Source organism: Parus major, chromosome 11 (genome assembly GCF_001522545.3).
Source record: "Parus major isolate Abel chromosome 11, Parus_major1.1, whole genome shotgun sequence".
Taxonomy (NCBI): domain Eukaryota; kingdom Metazoa; phylum Chordata; class Aves; order Passeriformes; family Paridae; genus Parus; species Parus major.
Window position 1 is genome coordinate 6,246,718 of NC_031780.1, and position 13,884 is coordinate 6,260,601.

A 13,884-nucleotide genomic window follows, 5' to 3' on the forward strand; every position below is an offset into this window, starting at 1 on the left:
TATAGCTAAATGAGCAAAGTTAGAAGAAGCTTTCTGATGAAGCATGGTGTGTTCTGTGACCAGAGGTGCTCACTCTGTGCTAGAGCCCAGCTGCAGTTAAACACTGTCACCAAGAGACTTCCTGCAGGTTTTCCTGTTGTGCTGAGGGCAGGTCAGGGGATAGAAGATTCACAGAAGGGGATAGAAGATGCAGGAGATTCACACAGAGGAGGGATGTCTGCCCAGCTGGTCATGGTGCTGTTCCCTGTGTGCAGATCTGATGTACGTGCTGTGGCTGTTCTTCGTTGTCATGGCCTGGAACTGGAACTGCTGGTTGATCCCTGTCCGCTGGGCTTTCCCCTACCAGACTCCAGCAAACATCCACTACTGGCTGCTGGTGGACTACCTCTGTGACCTCATTTATCTGCTGGACATCCTCATCTTTCAGACCCGGCTGCAGTTCGTGCAGGGGGGAGACATCATCGTGAGTGCAGGGCACTGCATCCCACCCCTGGGGACCAGCCATGGGGACCTCCCATCCCCTGAGGGACACGGGTGCTGCTGGGCTCTGAACCGAGCTCTCCAGGCTCTCTCACCATGGCAATGGCCATCAGGGCTCTGTCCCCTCTGAGAGACCACGAGCATCTCTCCTGACACGGACTGGATAATCCAGCAGCCTTTTTGTCTGCCAAACACACCATTTTTTCCTACAAAATCAATGCTATCCTATCCAGGAACAGTGTGGCCTCTGGTTCCTGCTCCTGGGTAGGGATGCCTGCTCCAGGGGGTGGTTCTGCCCGTGGTGAGGTGCTCATTGACTGGCCCTGGCACAGCCCTGTGGTGCCAACCTTGGGCATGGGCGTAACAAACTCTGGGGTTAATTTTCAGGAGCACGCTAGGCAGGATGCATCAGCAATTACAATCTGAACACACAGATCACATGCCTGAGATAAGGGAAGCCCTTGATTTCATTTCCATATTCAATTAAACAAACTGTGAAAAATCACACCTTGAGGGTACAGCCTCCCCATGACCGTGCAGATGCTCAGACAGGCAGTTTCCCCTGCAAATGCTGATTTTTGTGGTGCTGGAACTGTGATGTGCTTTTCCTGGGATGCAAAATCAGCACAGGATGTCCCAAGGTAGGATGGGAAGATGGCATGCAGCCAGGACTTCTCTGCTCGCTCTTCTCCCCTTTCCAGGCACAAAGGGAGCATCTTCCCTGTTGTGGTGCAGAGGAGGAAAGCCAGGCATGACCATGTTGGCCCCAGCTTCCCTTTTTCTAAGCAATAATCAATATTCCTCTCTCTCTCTTTCCTGTTCCCCTCCAGACTGACAAAAAGGCCATGAAAGAGAACTACCTGCGATCACAACGCTTCAAGGTTTGTCAAAACTTTCTTCATTCATCTGAATCTTTAATCTGCCCTGTGGGTTGCAGCCCCACCCCAGTGCTCCTGCAGGTCCCCACAGAGGTTTCTCCCTGTGTGGATTTCAGATGGACGTGCTGTGCCTCCTGCCCCTGGATTTCCTCTACTTCAAAGTGGGTGTCAACCCCCTGCTGCGCTTCCCTCGCTGTCTGAAGGTGAGTCAGGGCTTACAGGGGCAGGCAGAGCAGCAGCTGCAGGGGACGTGGAGGGGACCTGTGCTGGCTGGGGTGAGCTATGGCTTGTCACACTCATCCATGACGACAGGAAGATTATAAAATGGAGGGAAATTCTGTCCCAAAGGCTTTGCAGGGCTGTTGGTCAAACACCTCATTTCAATCCTAACTACTCACATTTGACTAGAAGGGTTCTTGTGGATGGAGACAAATCTGTCTGTGGCAGTCCATGCTGCAGAGGGGCTGTGGGAGGGAAATGAGGGGCAGAGGGGTTTTATGGGGAGGTGACCTGGAACATGCAACTCTCTTTCTCCTCCCAGTACATGGCCTTCTTTGAGTTCAACAACCGCCTGGAGGCCATCCTGACCAAGGCTTACATCTACAGGTGAGGGGCATGGGGGGAAGGAGGGAGCATGGAATTGCTGTTTGCCACTGGGGAGGAAGGTTCCCTTCATTCTGCACTTGCTCTGGGTCCCTGATTTATTTCCCTGCTGTGCCTGGGCTGGCTGACACAGACTTTGGCTGATGTGGTAGGACATCAGGGTCCCAAAGCCTGCATGAGTAGGATCACCTCTCTCCAGCCCATGGGGACAGGGGTGCTGGCAGTGAAGGAGAGCCATCAGCAGATAAACTGCTTTTTCTGGCACTTCTGCAGCTGCAGGGCTGCAGGAGGCAGCAGCAGGATTGGGGTGCTCTGTGATTCCTGCATTGGCAGGTCCTGTATGGTCACCACTTCAGGGCTCCTACTGATTCCAGCAGACATCCTCTCCCTTCCTGCTCTCTCCTGGGTTTTTCTGCAGGGTGATTCGGACCACTGCCTACTTACTGTACAGCCTGCACGTGAACTCCTGCCTCTACTACTGGGCCTCAGCCTATGAAGGACTGGGTTCCACCACCTGGGTCTATGATGGGGAAGGAAACAGGTACAAGCCAGGGCTGGGGGTGTCACACAGCACAGCCTGCTGTGATGAGGTGAAGCAATAAGGGAGGTGTTGGGATACAGCTGGATTTATAAAAACCCCTGAAGCAAAGGGTTGGGAGTGCCAGGAGAAGATGTGGAGTCAGGGAGAATGACAAGGATGGGAGGGATGGGATGTGCAGTAATACACAGAGCTGTGAGGGCAGAGGTGGAAAGCAGTGGCAGCTTAAATGGCTGAAAAAACGGGATCCTGGTGCTGGGAAGCAGAGGAATGCTCCCTGGCCAGCCAGGATTGAAGAATCAATCCTGTTTCTATCTGTGTTGACTGTTGCCAGACTGGGATCAGGCCCCTCAGACTAGCCAGGCTGTGAGATGGGGACAGTGGCCAGCCCTTCCCCTCACCATAGTAACATGGTTACATGTCCCCTGTGCTGATTGATGCTACAGGCAGAGTCCTTGGCTCACAAGCTGAATGCCCAAATCTGTGCTAATGTTGCTGCTAGAGAGTTATTTTGTATGATAGACAAATCTGTGTCCATCTTCAGGTGGAAACAAAACACCCAAGGGAATGCCCAAGACCAGGGCATCAGGAATTCACTTGGCTTCTCCTAAGTGCCATGCCAACAATTTGCCCACAAACACATTTTTTCCCCCTGATGATTTCTAAAAGTGTAAAAGTTGCTGAAAATATATTGCTGGTTTATGGCAGAGCTGTGAGGAGCAGAAAACAGGAGTAACCAGAGCAGCTGAGCCTCCCAAGTGGAGGTTTCTGGAGGGACCATTGGTTCCCCTGCTCCTGTAGCATCTCCAGAAGCACCTGCAGGTGTGGTGGGGAGTCTGAAGCCCTTCAGTTTTTCCCTTTGTCATCCATAATAAGTCTCAGCAGGCTCTGGCTTGCCATGGTCAGAGGCTGTGAGCTCAAAACAGAAATGCCTTCAGAGCTGCCTCCTCTTCTCCTCCCAGCTACATCCGCTGTTACTACTGGGCAGTGAAAACCCTCATCACCATCGGGGGCCTGCCAGACCCCAAGACGCTGTTTGAGATCGTCTTCCAGCTGCTGAACTACTTCACAGGAGTCTTTGCTTTCTCCGTCATGATAGGGCAGGTGAGTTGGGATAGGGGGGATTTACAGCCTCAGGTGAGGGTGGTTTTGGTGGGTTTGATGCACAGGTTTGCTTCTCAGGGTTTGTTTCCCCCATGGGAAGACCTGCTCAGCATTGGTGCAAGACAAAAAGGATTTGGCAGGTGCTGTTAGGGCTTGGCTTACATGCTTAACCTGTTGATGGATAAGTGACAGCAACTTAAAATTCTCCTCTACCTCTTCCATTTAGATGAGAGACGTGGTTGGTGCTGCGACTGCAGGGCAAACTTACTATAGGAGCTGCATGGACAGCACCATTAAATACATGAACTTCTACAAGATCCCCAGAACTGTTCAGAACCGGGTGAAGACGTGGTACGAGTACACGTGGCACTCCCAAGGCATGCTAGGTGAGATCCAGCCACCCCAAGCTCATGTTTTACTGTGGTTGCTCTGCAGAACTGAAATGTCAAACAGCACTACAGTTTGGGGATGGAGGGTGGATTATTTTACTCTTCAGTAATATAGGGGCTTGCTTGCCCACCTACAGAGTTTACAGGCTGCCACTGGGTCACAGCACTTTGGTGACTTGGCATCACTCACAGCACACTGAGTCCAGTGTCCCACGTGCCCTGCAGAGAGGACAGTGCCTGTCCATCACTGGCCAGAGTGTGTCCAGCAGCAAAGCCACCAGCTCACCCTACCACTAAGTTACCAGGCAGGACCAGAACCTTGTATCAGCCCTTGTGGACAAGAAAAGTGCTGACTTGGGCTTGGTGGTCTGTTTCTGAGAGCCATCAGGGCAGGGATAATGCAAAGGGTGATTTTTCCATCATATTTCAGATTTAGACCTGCAGGTTGCTGGGTGGACAGAGGCTGGAGGAGACCCTTCTGTGTGAGCTGGCTCCTGCCCTCTGCCACCAGAACGTGGGCCACCTCCCCACTGCCACATGAAGGACACACTCTCTGATCAAGTGTTGGAAGCAGCCACTTTTCTGCTTTGTCTCACAGATGAGTCAGAGCTGCTGGTGCAGCTGCCAGACAAGATGAGGCTGGACATCGCTATCGATGTGAACTACAACATCGTGAGCAAAGTGGCCCTTTTCCAGGTACCCTCTGCAGCACAGGGCCTGGCTGGCACAGCCTGCCACACCAGCACAGACTAACACTGGCATGTTCTGGCTCTGTTTGGGCTCAGGGCTGTGACAGACAGATGATCTTTGACATGCTGAAGCGGCTCAGATCAGTGGTCTACCTGCCCAATGACTACGTGTGCAAGAAGGTAACGAGACACTTGGGAGTCACAGCCAGGCTGTGCAGGCCTAGGGAAAGCCAGGCCTGTGCCATCATCCTGGGAGGGAATTTGGAGCAAAAGCATCCTCGGCTGCAGCTGCTCTTGTACAAAACTGACCCTTTCTGCTGCAGCTCTGACCAGCAGGGGAAAGCTGGTTGGAGTCTATGGGAGGCTGAGATGGGAATGCTGAGGAGCGAACACCATCAGGACATTTAGGGAGTTTGGAGAGGGCAGCATGGTCATGGGGATTTCCAGCAAGATGCTGCTTAGGGCATCCATGAGGTCTCCCTGTTTCTGGGCATCCCAGGCAGCTCCCCCCTTCCCTGCAGGGAGAAATAGGCCGTGAGATGTACATCATCCAGGCGGGACAAGTGCAGGTGCTGGGGGGACCCGACGGCAAATCCGTGCTGGTGACTCTGAAAGCTGGATCTGTCTTTGGGGAAATCAGGTGAGTGAAGCATTTCAGGGAGCTGGGGAAATACAGCTTGTGGGCTTTGGGTGAGGAGCATGGGAAGTGGAAGAATCAGTAGCATCCAAATTAATCTTTGTGGCTGAGACAAAAAATTACGGCTTTTCTGCTGTTTTGGTCATCCTGCTGTCTTCTGCCCAGGGAGCTGGTGATGGTAAATATGGATGGAGGAATGGGAAAACTGATCAGGAAAGGTGTTTCACAAATACAGTCTCCCAGCCATTAATCCACCCCTGTCATGGGAATGAAAAGCCCTGTACCAGTGTAACACAGCAATACTGCTGCCTCCCCACAGCCCAGCAGACACTAGACTGGTGTAAAACACAATATTTAACCCTAAAAACCCACAAGTCATTTTTATATAGTACTCCATGCAGCGTTTCCCTTTATCACCCTTTAAAAATTGTGCATGATAAATTCCATCAGGAGAGAAAATTAAACTCCGAGTCCCTTGAAAGAGAGAGGTGGAGACGTGTGAAGGAGATTTGGCGTTCCGAGCCTGTGAACAGAGGTGTTGATGTCTTGCATTCTCTCCCAGCTTGCTGGCAGCAGGAGGGGGAAATCGCCGGACAGCAAACGTCGTGGCCCACGGCTTTGCCAACCTTTTTATTTTGGAGAAGAAGGACTTGAACGAGATTTTGGTGCATTACCCGGAGTCTCAGAAGCTGCTGCGCAAGAAGGCCAAGTGCGTGCTGGGCTGCTGCTTTCTAACCTGCGGTGGTTTATAAACAGCAGAGCCCGGGCTTCGCAATCTCCGGGGATTTTTCCCTGTGTGTGAAGCCCTGGGGAAGCTCCTGCTGCTGCTGCCCCGCTCCCGGAGCCGGCCCCGCTCGGGGCTGCAGCCGCGGTCCCTCGGCAGAGGGCACCCGGCCCCCGCCGCTGCCTCGGGAGCCTCCGCCTGCCAAAATTCCCCTCTCAAAGGGGGTGGAGCACGGCCAAAGTGCTTTCGTTTAAAAAAACCTGTCCAAAGATTCGTTTTCGTTTCGCTTAGATTAGTTATTCTGTCCTCCCTAAGACACATAAAGAGCTTTGTCCTTTTGACGCTCGGTTTCTCTGCATTATAAATCCAGCTTTTAGAACGTGTTCCCGGACTGACATTGCCTCTCCCTTTCCGTGCTGTAGGAAAATGCTGAAAAGCAACAACAAACCCAAAGATGAGAAAGGAGGCCCCGGAGATGCGCTGATCATCCCCCCGAAAGCTGAGACCCCAAAGCTGTTCAAGGCTGCCCTGGCTGCCACGGGGAGGATGGGGGGCAAAGGGCCCCTGGGGCGGCTCCGCTGGAGGCTGAAGGAGCTGAAGGCGATGCAGGAGACACAGGTCAGCATGGAGAGCTTGAGGTGCCTTAAAGGACTGAGCTCAGGATGTTGGGGTCTGTCAAAGCGTGAAGGGGTGAGCCAACATCTTGCACAGGCCTTTGGGGGAATGCCAGCGTCCCACAGGGGTTTGCTTTGCTGTACAAAAGGGAAAGACATTAAATTTTTGCCTACCTGTGGTAAGCCTGAGTCTAATTTCTAGCTAGGCTATAACCACAGACAGATGAATGTCTCTTCTCTCCTGCAGAGACAGAGCCCCTCAGAATTAACCAGTGCACTGGCAGGGACACCCAGCACCCACAGCCCAGCTGATATTTCAAAGGTTTCACCAAAGATCCCCACAGCAGGCAATGCCATCCTGCCACTTCTTTTCCTCCCTTTTGCTTTTTGTCATGAGCAGCTGAAAAGGAAAACCACCCTGTCCTTTTTTTTATATTTATTCCTTTTTTTCTTCCAGCTGTCTCAACTAAACTTGTAAGGAAAATTTTGTCTCCATGCAGACATTTTTACTATTGTCAGCATGGAACCAGGCACACTTATCACATCTGGATGTGCAGAGGGAGGGGAAAGAGGAGCTGATAGGGAGTGTGGTGGCCTTGAGGCTGGGTAAACAGCAGCCAAGCATAGCTGCAGTCCTTCACAGGCACAAGAGGCTTCAAACAATGTGGTGTTTAACATTAATCCATAACCAGTTAACAGCAGCAGTGAACAGTGGCACTGAGGGCTCTGAATGAGTGGAAAAAGCCCAGTTGCTGAATGGTGCATGGGAACTAGCCCCACTGATGGGTGAGCAGGGCCCTGCTAACTTCCCTCTGCATGGCACATCCGTGGGGGAGGCTTCTAAGGCTCCTCTCTAGAGGAGGACAGGGCAGTCTGGGACTGCTCCCTCACAGCAGCACTGGTGCCAGGTTTGGCCAGGATCAGCCCCTCCAGAAGCTTCAGGAGCAAAACAAGAGTTAGTGCAGATGTGAGAAAGCTCTGTTGTGCTCCTCTCTCCGCGTTTCTCAAGGCACGCAGGATGAAATCCAGCGGCTCCTCTTGCAGGGAGCATCTCTGGCATCAAGCTGACATCCCAAGGCAGAGATCCTGTGGTGGAGCCACAGAACACCTGTCCAGCTTTGCCATGTTAGGGGAAGTGGGCAACGATCTTCTAAGGTTGGTTTTGCCTCTTTTTTTACTTGCAGGTTTCCGTTGTCAGCCCAACCCCACCAAAATCACCAGTGCACCAGAGATCACCTGCCATGTCCCACAGAGCACAAACCTGCCCAGGAGAAGAAATATCCTCAGAATCTTATGATCATTCAGTCACCATTCGTGTGATTTCCACAGCAAAAGAAGAAGAGGAAATCCTTGCTGCTGAGATTTCAGAGAAAGATGAAAAAAAAGAAGAGAAATGAAACAGCAGCAGGTCCCAGGGCAGATGTAGGAGTCAGGCAAATGCCTGGGCTAGCAGATTTTTGTTGTTAATGATTTCCATGCAGTGGCTGTAGGTTTTGCTATGCGCTGTGGGTAGGATCTGCCTTTCTCTTCTGCCCAAACCCTCAATCACTGCTGATAAAAGCCTCTGCCATCTGACCCAGAATCATACAAGGTCTGCAGATCTATTGAGCACCTTTATGAATTTCCCACTAAATCTCAGGTCAGCCCCCTTGCTTTGAAATCCAGCCTTGGGGAGGGAGAGCTATGGAAAAACTGCTTTTTATGGCTCTGGATGGTTAATGAGTGCTCAGACAAAGCATGAAGAGTTATTCACCTCTGACAGCTGAGTCACTGCTTGGCTAGAAACAACCAAGGGAAAAAAAACAACAAGGTTTCTCTGTTGAGCTCAAGGTTGACAGCAGCAGTGGGGAGTGATTCATCTGAAAAGGACGTGGGCTATGCTCACAGGCCAAGCATGGAGCAAATTAAACTGTCCTGAGAATGCCAAGCTCTGTCCCCAAGTGCCCAGACTGCAAGATGCTTGAGGGTCCCTGCGTAGTGCCAAGACAACCTTGGCTTTGCCACTGGGAAGAATTCCTGCCAGCTGTCCACCCTGGGAAGGTGGTGGACTCTCCATTACTGGGGGTTCTTATGGACAGGTTTGATGAGCATCTTTCAAGGACAGAGAAGCACAATCCTGGATGAGATGTTCCTGGAGGTCTTTTCCAGCCTTGGGATTTTTCTGTGCTGCCACAGCTGGGAGGGATAGAGCAGGAAGGGAGAAGCTGAGATGGTTCCCAGCTGGGAGGGGAAAGAGAAGTGCAGTAAGTGCTCTCCTCTCCCAGACAGTGTTTCAGAGTCAGCTCAGAGCCTGTAACGTGCCAACAAGCATGCACAAGCATGCAGGTGCTCCCCTGCACTCATTGCTGGATGTCCACATTTCCAGCAGGCAATTTCCAGCCTTTCAGTCACCTCAGACTGGCTCTTGGCCACATTTTCCATGGAGAGAGAAGCCACTCTGGTGCTGCTCATCACTGGAGACATGAAGTCACTCTCCCAGCCAGGTGCTGGAGGGGAAGGGAAACATCTGGTCAGCAGCCAGCACCCAGCTGCTGGCTCAAGGTGTCCCATCTTCTTCCAGCACACCAGGTCCTTCCTCATCTTCCTCAAAGCCAGCACTAAGCAGAGCAAGCTGCTGGTGAGCTGAGAGGTGATGAGCAGTGCATGAGGCAGTGCTGGATGAGGTTCTGCAGCTCCTCCCCAAGTTTTGGGCTGTCCCTGTCCCCACAGCACCACTGGCTCCATCGAGAGGAGCCACTCTCCATCCTCTGGAGGAAAAGGGCAGATTTTGCTGCAGGGCCCTGTCACCATAGCCAAGGGGCTTCTCAGGTGTTCAGCAAATGCTGTGAGCAGTGCTGCAGGTTCCACAGGTCTGGCTGTGACACAGCCAGGCTCTTGGTGAAGGGTGGCAGCGCTGGCGTCACCCCCTGGGTGATCCCTCTTCCCATCAGCAGCCTGGGGCTGACCTTCACCTCCTTTGGGATCTTCTTTTCTTGCTTTTTTGCCCCCTTCTCTTGCAAAATGTATGGGTTTCTGGGGAAAAAAAGGAAAAAGGAAAAAAAAAAGCCAAAATAGATGTTTGCATTAGTTAACCATGTCTTGCTTTCTTTTAAACAAATTTAATGAGCTCCACTATACTGCAGGAGGGTCTGGAGCCATCACATTGCAGGGGAGAGCCTGAACTCACACAAACCTCCCTGAATATTTCTCATCCTCAGTCATTTGCAGGTGGTTTCCTGCCAGGTAGAAGATTTTGGTGGGGAGTGCAAAGTTGAGGGTTTTTTGCATTCTTTAAATATTTATATAATCAAACCAGGAAACATGCAAACATCAAATTGAGGCTTTGATTTGCTGCTATGATTTAATATTCTTTAGAAAAAGCATTTAAATAAATAGTGGCCTATAATTGCTCTCATAATTCACTGTATCTACAATAAACACCATGTAGATTGCCATTCATTTGCTGTGGATTTATTTCAACATTCCAGCTGTTTTTCAACTTCTTGCTCACTCATGCACTGAGAGAGCCAGAAAACCCTCACATGCAGTTCACATTTCCCAATAAATAATTGAGAGGCTCAGAGGTCACATAATACTGGTAGTAGAATTGTAATTTGTCTTAAATCACCAACAGGAGGGGGAAAAAAACTTTCTTAAATAGCAAAGATTGCTTGAAGAAATCCTAGTTTTCAACATGCAGTGTGAGCTGGTGATGGATACACAACTGGTAATTCTGGAACCATGGGGAGATCTGAAATTATCCTTCTCTGTGATCTGTTTATGGCTTTAGTTCTTTGGAGAGATTATTCTCCAGGTAATAATTAAGGTCAAGGTAGGGCTAGGCTTGCAGGCTGGGCTGGGAGTTGAGCTCAGGTCTATTTGCTCTGCAGGACTATTTAGAGAGGCCAGAGACTTTAGTGCTTCTTGTTTTGGGGGTTGCCATGGATTGGCTTTCTTCTGTTGAACTTTTAAATTCCATTCATTTACCAGTTTTGCTGTATTTGCAATGGGCTTCCTTTGCATTGGTTCCAATAAATATCTTGCAGAGGACACACATCACCACTGCCCTTGGAATGTTCCTGATGGATTTGGTAACACTCCATGTACCTTTACTGCATCTCTTATTAGCTTTTGCTCATTCCTCTTGACGTCCTTAAGTCTTGGGTCGATCAGATATGAGATCCTCTCATAATATTAATGCAGCACTTGGGGAATCTTGGCGGGCAGCTGCTTATTGCCATAGAAACCAGGTCTTCTTGCAGTGATATTTTAGCTGTTGCTGCTTTTTAGTGAAATAAGTAGAATAGAGAAGTGCTGGAGGAAGAAGCAGAGCTTGTCTTTGGAGCTGTAGGAATGTGATAGGATTTGCCTCACTGTCACCAGTAGCATCTTTATCAGAGGCTTTATATATACTGTTTATATTTTTATATATGTAATAATTTTTGTTTATACTGGAGTTGTATTCATATTCCTTGTGGTCTGTGTCTTTCAGAGAATTGATACTGATTCAATGTTCTGTAGGAAGTTAGAGAAGACAAATGTCTCCCATTAGAAAAATCAGCTGACAGAAGGAATAATATAACCCACCACAGACATCTGACAATGCAGGAAGTTATTTTCCCCTGGACAGAAACAGGGCAGGTAGTTCTCTGTATTTATAGCCAGAGAAATCTTTTAAAAAGATTAAGTGCAATTGCAGGTTAATCACTGATAAGGTTCTAACGAAAGTAAAAGCAAATAAGCAGGTTTGGGGATTAGACTCAGGTCCAGAAAGAAATTGCAGGATAAATGGAAAGCCCAGTTAAATGGTGTTTAATTAGAAAGCTTGAAATAAAATTAAGCACTTCAACCTTGAATCCTGCAGACCTTAACCAGCAGGACACACTCCTAGTTCTGGGAACAGTCTGTAACCCACTTTTTCTGTCTATATATATATATTTTTCCTTTGTGTAGCTCTGCTTCGAGTGACACTTGCATATAAATCTGTCTGAATCCCATTTACCTTTCCCTAAAATTGAGCTAATACAAGTCTGTTTTTCTCTGCTCTGAGCACACAGCTCTTTTTAAGTGCAGTAATGGTCCCACTGGAGTTAACACCCTGAGAACAGCCAGACCACCTTTTGGGAAGGGGCCACACAGAGGTTCACAAACCTATGGATGTTCATGACAGGTCTTGCTAGCAGCAGCCTAGGCTGAGCTTAGGCTCAATGACCTTTTCCTTTCTCATTCTTTCCTCGTTTACCTGTTCTGGTTTTGGGATGAAACTTGGGATGAACTTTGGTTCATGCCCTAGGATGAGTGTCTGAGGGAGACCTGTGCAGGATCAGTGAGCTGGGTTTGATCATCTCAAGAATTGAAGCCTAGAAACCTATCTTCTTTCATGCAGTTTTCCCTGCTTTTGGAAGTCCTTTGATGCATGAGAAGAGCTGGAAGTCAAACAGTTAAAGTCTCAAAATTGTTTTCTTGGGTGAACTGGAAGAAATTTGAGAAGAAATGTAGACAACTGGAGAAGTGAGATAAATGGGTTTGTGGGGATGCCAGAGAACACTCCTGCCAGCTCTGGGCTGTGACATCCTGGGGACAACCAGCGTGACCCAAATTGCTTCACCCCGTTTGCAGATGCTCCTTTTGCAAACCTGAGCTCATCTCTGCTCCCTCCCCAGCTGTATGTGCCAGCAGTGGTGGGGAGGGCCGGCTGTGTCCCCCACAATGGGAATGCTGTGGGGGCTGGCTGAGCATCCAGGGCACCCTGGAGCCTCCCACGGCTCTCCCCGGGGATGAGCTGGATGTGTCCCAGCCTGAGCATCACGGGGACGGTCCGAACTTGCCCCACGGTGAGCATCACATGAGCTGCCCCATGATGCTCTGCCTTAGCAATAACCAGAGGAATGAAGACCAGCCAGACCAGTCACTCATTCTAGATAAGAGGCTCTTTTGTGCCGCAGAAATACCAATATCACGTGCAAATCCCTCCGCTGCCATGGTTACTGGCCACCGTCAGAGCCGCCGGCGAGAGGCGGCTGTGGCATCGACAGGGCTTCAGCTCTTCCCTTCCCGGAGAAACCCCAAAAAACCTCACTCGGCCCCAAAAAGGGCTGCAGGTGCCTGCAGGGAGCCCTGGCCCGGCATCGCGGTGATCAGAGCTCGCTGCCGAAGGAGGTTCTGCCCTGACACTGGCCATTACGCTCTGGGTTTTCTGAATTCTTCACTAATAGCCCCAGATATTACTAAAAAAATGGGAAAATAGCGCTGCAGCTTGGGTGGGCAGGGATCAGCTATGCCCCATTTCCTGTTTTTCTGGCGTTAGGAACAGCTTGACCTCTTGGCACTCTTGCTTTTTGCACTAATGCTCTTCTCATTAAAGTGCTTTCCTGAGCACTAATTAGGGCGGTTTTCCTTTTGTAAATTAGCCTGATACGATCTGTGTGTCTTGGCAGACACCCTCGGAGCAGGAACCCAGGGCTTTGCGTTTGATCGCTGTTTATTTTGCAAATCTCCCCAGTTTCAATGTTCTTAACTAACTGCCTTCTAGAAAGTGCTGGCAGGTGGAGATTAATGGGAGGGAAATGGGGTTTTCCAGCTGGCCTGCCTTGAGAAACAAGAGACTTTTTGGTGCTACAGGGGCCTTCCAGTTGCTGTGGGTTAATGGGTGCTGTGGGCACAAGAAGCTCCATCCTGTCCCATCCTTGCATACTGTGCAATGGAGGAGCAGGGCTGCAAGGAGAGGCCCTGCCTGAACCAACCTTTAAACAGGCAATAGAAAAAAGGAAATCAAGTTAACACGTTCATTTTCTGCAGTTAATAAGAAATTTTCTTGTGACCAGACCCAAGCAACCCCAAACCCATCTCAAACTGGATGTCTGTGGACAGAGGGAAGTCCACCTGTCTGCCACTGCCCCTAAATCCGTGGTGTCAGCAATTTGCTGGGACCAGTGGTGCTCAGGAGGGGACGGACTTTAATCAGCTCTCACGTTCTTAAAGCACTGGCAGATGGGAGCAGAGGGGATGGTGCTGTCTCTGTCTCTGGCCACAGATGGGAATAGAGCCACAAGGGATGGGCTGAGAAATTCAGTGGTGAAGGCAACAGTGGGTGCAGGAAGCCATCCTCTGCCTTGGCTTGCTGAGGAGGCTGGAGCAAGTGGAGCATCCCTGGGGAGTCCCAGCACCCTGTCTCTGCAGCAGCCCTGGGACTCTTCTGGGGCCAGGCACCGCTAGGGACCCTCTTTACAACAGCATCCACTGCTCCACA

The 13,884-nt window shown here is 50.2% G+C and overlaps 1 protein-coding gene across 1 annotated transcript in view; it reads left to right on the forward strand.

Moving 5' to 3' along the window:
- Positions 1-10,094, forward strand: part of CNGB1 (cyclic nucleotide gated channel subunit beta 1) — a 29,707-nt gene extending 19,613 nt beyond the window's left edge. The window contains exons 20-32 of the mRNA XM_033517280.1: positions 255-463; positions 1,311-1,361; positions 1,475-1,561; positions 1,900-1,964; positions 2,380-2,502; positions 3,462-3,603; positions 3,830-3,989; positions 4,591-4,688; positions 4,778-4,861; positions 5,203-5,321; positions 5,881-6,027; positions 6,465-6,660; positions 7,841-10,094. Coding sequence (XP_033373171.1) covers positions 255-463; positions 1,311-1,361; positions 1,475-1,561; positions 1,900-1,964; positions 2,380-2,502; positions 3,462-3,603; positions 3,830-3,989; positions 4,591-4,688; positions 4,778-4,861; positions 5,203-5,321; positions 5,881-6,027; positions 6,465-6,660; positions 7,841-8,053 — 1,694 coding nt within the window. The 3' untranslated portion in view covers positions 8,054-10,094. The remainder of the gene's footprint in view (positions 1-254; positions 464-1,310; positions 1,362-1,474; positions 1,562-1,899; positions 1,965-2,379; positions 2,503-3,461; positions 3,604-3,829; positions 3,990-4,590; positions 4,689-4,777; positions 4,862-5,202; positions 5,322-5,880; positions 6,028-6,464; positions 6,661-7,840) is intronic.
- The last annotated feature ends 3,790 nt before the right edge of the window (positions 10,095-13,884 follow it).